Source organism: Macrotis lagotis, chromosome 5 (assembly GCF_037893015.1).
Source record: "Macrotis lagotis isolate mMagLag1 chromosome 5, bilby.v1.9.chrom.fasta, whole genome shotgun sequence".
Classification (NCBI taxonomy): domain Eukaryota; kingdom Metazoa; phylum Chordata; class Mammalia; order Peramelemorphia; family Peramelidae; genus Macrotis; species Macrotis lagotis.
Genome location: NC_133662.1, coordinates 121778281 through 121784925, shown reverse-complemented (window position 1 = coordinate 121784925; position 6645 = coordinate 121778281). Strand labels below are relative to the sequence as shown.

The window sequence follows — 6645 nt, the reverse complement described above, 5'->3', positions numbered from 1 at the left end:
TATGATCTTGGGCAAAGCACTTGACCCCACTGCCTTGCAAAAACCTAAAAAATGATAATAATAATAATAATAATAATAATAATAATGACCTAACTGTATGATCTTGGGCAAAGCACTTGACCCCACTGCCTTGCAAAAACCTAAAAAATGATAATAATAATAATAATAATAATAATGATGATGATGATGATGATGATGACCTAGCTGTATGATCTTGGGCAAAGCACTTGACCCCACTGCCTTGCAAAAAGCTAAAAAAATGATGATGATAATGATGATGATGATGACCTAGCTGTGTGATCTTGGGCAAACCACTTGACCCCACTGCCTTGCAAAAAACCTAAAAAATGATAATGATAATAATAATAATAATAATAATAATAATAATAATAATGGCCTAGCTGTATGATCTTGGGCGAACCACTTGACCCCACTGCCTTGCAAAAACCTAAAAAATGATAATGATAATAATGATGATGATGATGATGACCTAGCTGTATGATCTTGGGCAAAGCACTTGACCCCACTGCCTTGCAAAAACCTAAAACATGATGATGATGATCATGATAATGATAATAATGACCTAGCTGTGTGGCCTTGGGCAAGCCACTTAACCCCACTGCCTTGCAAAAACCTAAAAAATAATGATGATGATGATGATGATGATGATGATGATGATAATGTAGCTGTGTGATCTTGGGCAAACCATTTGACCCCACTGCCTTGCAAAAACCTAAAAAATAATGATGATGATGATGATGATGATGATGATGATGATGATGATGATGATAATGACCTAGCTGTGTGGCCCTGGGCAGGCCACTTAACCCCACTGCCTTGCAAAGAGAATCAGAGGAGCCAAATTCCCGCATCAGCTTTTACTGCCGGCACGTGGCTCTGCGCCACAACTGTCCGGCCCGGGGGCCTGGACCAGGTCCCTTCGTTTTCTGTCCCTTTCAAGCTCTACTCTGCGTGGGCCTGCCCCCACACACGTGACCCCAGGGAGCCGGGGGGGGGGGGCGTCCTCGGAAGGATGCCCCCGCGGCTGCCGCCCTCGGGCCCGGCTTTGTAGGCAGGGGGGCACCGGTCGGCTCGGCGGCCAGACCAAGCGCAGACAAGTCTGGGGCGGGGTCGGAAATGGCAAAGGATGCGCAAACTTGACACCTGGGCAGACGTCCACTATGCTAATGAGCTAGAGCGGAGCGTCCCCGCCCGCCGGGAGGAGGAGGGTCCGGATGGACCAAAACGCGTATGCTGCGCGTGCGCATCTCCCACTCCATCCCTCCGCCTCCGCGCCCCTTGCGGCCCCGCCCCTTTTGGATCGGACGGAGGAAGAGACGGGCGGAAGTCATTCTCTACGCAACGTGGACACCGCGGCTCTTCCTCTCCGCCTGCCCACGTAGACGGCGACGCGGCTGAACGCATCCCACTTTTCCGCGAGTTCCCGTCCCGCCGCTTGCCAGGACCCAAGATGGCCCCGAAGGCGACGAAAGCCAATCAGAGGCCAGGCACGGATCTTCGCCCCGCCCCGCTCCTCCCTGGCCGGCGCCGGCGGCGGGCCGCTTCCGCGCTTGCGCAGAGGGCACGCGGGCGGAGGGGGCGCCGCGCTCCGGGCACCGCCAGTTCCGCCTCCGTCGCCGCTCCCGCCCGGGCTCCAGCCCCCGTGCCGGGTTCCCATCGTTACCTGCGCGAGGGGCCGGGGAGGCCGCACCGCCGGCGGCGCGCTCCCGGAGCTCTCGGGCCGGGCTGTTCCCCTCCCTCGGGCAGGTGGCCGGGACAGGCGGGCGGGAAGCTCGGCAGCGCCATGTCGGCGGGCGGCCCGTGCTCGGCGGGGCCCGGCGGGGGCTCCGGGGGCGCCTCGGGAGTGCCCCCCGGGGGGGTCTCTATGTTCCGCTGGCTGGAGGTGCTGGAGAAGGAGTTCGACAAGGCCTTCGTGGACGTGGACCTGCTCCTGGGCGAGATCGACCCGGACCAGGCGGACATCACCTACGAGGGGCGCCAGAAGATGACCAGCCTGAGCTCCTGCTTCGCGCAGCTCTGCCACAAGGCGCAGACCGTGTCCCAGATCAACCACAAGCTGGAGGTGAGCCCCCCGGCGCCGCGCGGAGCCCCCCGCGGCTGAGGGGGCGCCCAGCCCGGCCGCTTCCGTCCCGGTAATGCAGCCCCCGGCTGCTCGGAGGTGACCGCGTCTGGCCGCGCGCGTCGGTGGCACAGGGAAGGGCTTTGCTTAATTAAGAGAGGAGAACGCTTCTTAGAGATAACTTGTTGTCTGCAGTGGCCTTTCAGCGCCTTATCCCGATTCCCCCTTGGGTGCTTTCCTTCCAAGATTACCTCCAGTTCATCCTGTAAACAAAAATATTTCCGTGCAATTAAAAAACTTTAGAGGCGGCGGAGCCAGTCAGGAGTCCCCGAGTTCAAATTCGTCCTCAGACACTTCATAACGACCCTGCTGTGTGGCCTTGGGCGAGCCGCTTAATAACCCCATTGCCTTGCAAAAAAAAAAAAACCTATAAAAAATACAATAAAAACTTCAGAAGCTTTTTCAAGGCTTAGTGCAGTTTTTAAGTTGCAGCTTTTTTTGCAGTTTAAAGCTGAATTGAAATTTTTTGGGACACCCTCTGTGTTGATTCCTGTTTGAGCTCCTTGAACACAGGGATTTTTAAAATGTTGATCCAATCCTAGGAGTCGTTTCAAAAAATGACCCGTCCGTGTATTTACTTTACAAGCCCTAATTCTCAAAAACTGGATTCAGACTTAAGTAAGGAATGCTCCTGCCTCGGTGGTCTCGTTACTGTTTCTGGGGAGACAATATTTGCATAATGTCACAGGTACTAAATAATTCAAATTAGAACATTATCGCAGTCTTACAAAGGCAGCAGGTTATGTATTTCGTAAAGGAACATTTTCCACTTTAGCCTTTATAAGCAAAGAATTAGGCCTGTTTTTAAAAGTGGAAAAATGGGAGAGCAATGTTGAAATTAGGACAAAGGGATTGGGTGGGGGGAAATATGGTAATAGTTTTCAGCTCTACAATAATGATGTTGGGGTAAAAGTGATTATGATACTTTTTTTTATGATTTTACAAGGCAAAATGGGGTTAAATGGCTTGCCCATGATCCCACAGCTAGGTCATTATGAAGTGTGTGAGGGCGGATTTGAACCCAGGTACTCCTGACTCCAGGACTGCTGCTCTATCCACCTAGCCACCTCTAATGATGCATTTTTATTAAGAAATTGTTACTATTTACTTGTCATATAATTTGGATGACTTCTTATTAAAGGATCAAGGTTCTGTGTCTTAGTAATTGGTAGACGTTGAAGGAAAATTGTGAGGTTAATCTTTGGTTAACCCATATTGTATTACTTTGATTTTCCTTTTGAAATTTTATTCTGAATTTTCATTGACAGCTTATCCCTTCCTAAAAAAATTCTAGGAAGCTGGAAAAAAGCCTCTTGAATTCTTGGGTATTAATTATATTGATGGGTTCCTCTGGGCAATTCAGTCAACCTTTTGTAAAGTTTCTCTTTTTGGTATTTGCATTTGGGTGTTTGTCTGATTCTGTTTTCTGAGTGGTGATTATGATCATTATAACAGAAAGGAAATCTAACTTGAATTGGTATTTACTCAAAAGTAGGACTGTATGAAGAATAAATAACTACTTATATTAGAACAGATTTTAATTACTTTTAAAAACTTGAATAACCAAACACATAAACAGTGATAATTTCAATGTCAGATTAAGAAATTAATTTTGTAGGAGGGTTCATTTTGTGATTGGAAGGTGAATTTCAGTTACCTTTATCTATTCCAAATGCATGTTAAAAGTCATCGTAAATTATTCAAAGTTCTCTTTTCTCAAATTATATGTTCCAAGTTCTGTTGTAGGAGGCAATCATTTTGGTTGAGTCATTTCTCACATAGTTCTTCTACTACTGCAAGTGTTGGTAATCCTTGTCCATAGTAAATGGAAGAAAAATAGATTTTCATCTTTGAGCTAGAGTTGGTTTGGAAAGTTGCATTTGATTTATTCCAGCACTTCTGAAGTATTATCAAATCTTACAAGTTTAACAAATTATGCAGTTTTCATGTGACAGAACTCTTAGTTGTACACGCATAGAAAAGAGTCATTTTCAGCTAGTAGTTTTCAGAATTTACCACAAAAGAGCTATTGTATTTCTAGTCTTCTAAATATTTAGAAAATATTAACTTCATTTTTTTTGCATACTTTCTGTTCCTCATTGACATGTTTTTTTTTAGCTTTTTTCAAGGCAATGGGGTTAAGTGACTTGCCCAAGGCCACACAGCTAGGTAATTATTAAGTGTCTGAGGCTGGGTTTGAGCTCAGGTACTCCTGACTCCAAGGCCAGTGCTCTATCCACTGCACCACCTAGCCTCCCCGACATGGTTTTTTTAACTGCATCACCATTCTAGTTGGGTTCTTCTGAAAACTCTTCAGCTTATCAATATCTTTTTTTTTTGTTCTAGTGTTTTTGCAAGATAATGATTAGTGACTTGCCCAAAGTCACACAGCTAAGTAATTATTAAGTGTCTGAGGATTTGAACTCAGGTCCTCCTGACACCAGGCCTGTGCTCTATCCAATGTGCCACTTATCTGCCCCTTTATCATTATCTTTTTAAAACGATGTACCCAAGGATGAATGCAGTATTCCAAATATGATCTGACCTTTGCTGATGGAGGGATTTATATTCATGTTTGATAACTTCCCCTGAAATTTCCTTAGTTCTGTTTGTGGAGAGATGAGTTGATTGATCATTTTGTTGCCATGTATAGGACTTCTAATCAGTTAAAACTCTTAGGTATTTTTCACATGAATTTCTCTTAAACCAAGTAGATTTCTCTTCTGGGAGTGGGGAAACAGAAGAAGTGGAGGAGAAGAAACCTAACTATAGAACTTGAAAACTTCAGGAAGTTGAGAGAGATGGATAATTTTTTTTAAATTATATAAATATTTTATCTATTTTTTCAACTACGTACAATGGTAGTTTTTTACAGTGATTTTTTTTTGCACAGTTTTGAGTTTTACAATTTTTCTCCCTCACTCCCTTCCCCCCCCATAAAGCAGTCTGATAAAGGCTTTGCATTTGTAACCATACTAAACATAGATCGAAATTAAATGAGTTGGTGAGAAAAGAATCAGATCCAAAAGGAAAAAAAACTTAGAAATAACAAAATTATATATATAAGACAGCTTTTAAAAATTGAAGTTTAATAAGCTTTGGTCTTCATTTAAATTGCACAATTCCTTCTCTTTATATGGATGGTATTTTGATGGATAATTTTTTAATGAGTTTATCACTATTAAAAATCTTGATTGTAAATCAAAGGTTTTCAGGATATTCTCTTAGTCTGATTAATTTAGTAGAAATGAAGACTTACTATTAAAAGATCATTACTGTTATTTTATAACTTTTTCCAGAGGCATGGTATGAAATTCCTTGGGGAGTTTTTTTTTTTTGTCATTACTCAGCAACTATTTATTAAGTGCCTACTGAATTCCAGCACTGGGAATACAAAAAAAAAAGGCAAAAGAAGACCCCGCCTGCAGTGAGAAGCTGTGTTCAGATAATCACTACCAAAGAGCTGTGTACTGGATAAGGAAAAATAACTAAAACTAAGTGGGGCTGGGAAAAGCTTCTGGGAGGAGGAACTCAATTTCAGGCATGGAAGACAACCAGAGAAAAATACCTGGAGCTAAGACATGGAGTGTCTTGTTAGTGCAAAAGAGGTAGTGGAGGGATTTGAGGCATAGAAGAAGTGGAGGAATCTGAGGCATAAGATGATGAGAAAACTAGGATTATGGGACTAGGTTATGAAGGGCTTTACGTGCCAAGCATAGGATTCCATATTTGATCTGGGAGCTGATAAGGAACCTCTGGAGTTCATTGAGTGTGAGGATTACTGGGTTAGATCTGCGTTTTAGCAAGATCACTATATTGACTGAATTCAGTATGCCCTGAACAGTAATGAGAGATTGTGTGGGTGGGTGTCTGTGTGTCTGTCTCACCAGATCAGTAGATTTAAGAATATTGAGCAGTGTTGCTGTTGATGAGTTGTTTTAGCCTTGTCAGACTCTTTAGTGACACTTTTGGGGTTTTCTTAGCAAAGATATTGGAGTGAATTGTCATTTCCCTCTCCAACTTATATTATAGATGAGGAAAATGAGGTTAAACAAGGTTAAGGACTTGACTCAGGGGCACACAATTATTAAAATATCTGGGGTAGAATTTGAATTCATCTCTCTCTAAATCTAGACCTGGAAGAGGACCTGGGAAAGAGCCTGGAAAATACCTATGGTTAGTGGGCATGACCTGGAACATCCTAGGAGGAATCAGAAATAGGGAGGAGGAAACTCAGAGTGTTAAGAAGAGGGTAATGGTTAATGTCAAAGGCTTCAGAGAAATAAAGAAGAATGAGGATTGAGGAAAGACCATTAAAACTAATTTAACTTTAAAATTGTTTTGGTGTTAGTGCACCAGAAATCAGTAAAATTGCAAGCGCTTGGATAAATCATTTCTTTAATCTTTATCTCTGTTTCCTTAGCTATAAAAACGTAGGAATAGATCTAGATCCTTAAGATTTTTTTTACAGGGCGCCTAGGTAGGCGTCTAGGTATATAGAGTAG

General features: G+C 43.6%; 1 protein-coding gene across 2 annotated transcripts in view; it reads left to right on the top strand.

The window, feature by feature from the left end:
• The first annotated feature begins 1614 nt into the window (after positions 1-1614).
• GOPC (golgi associated PDZ and coiled-coil motif containing) overlaps positions 1615-6645 on the top strand; it is a 42424-nt gene continuing 37393 nt past the window's right edge. The window contains exon 1 of one of the 2 annotated variants that reach the window (XM_074187445.1): positions 1615-2083. In XM_074187445.1, the coding sequence (XP_074043546.1) occupies positions 1805-2083 (279 nt within the window). In that variant the 5' untranslated portion in view covers positions 1615-1804. The remainder of the gene's footprint in view (positions 2084-6645) is intronic. The other variant, XM_074187446.1, reaches the window with a different exon arrangement.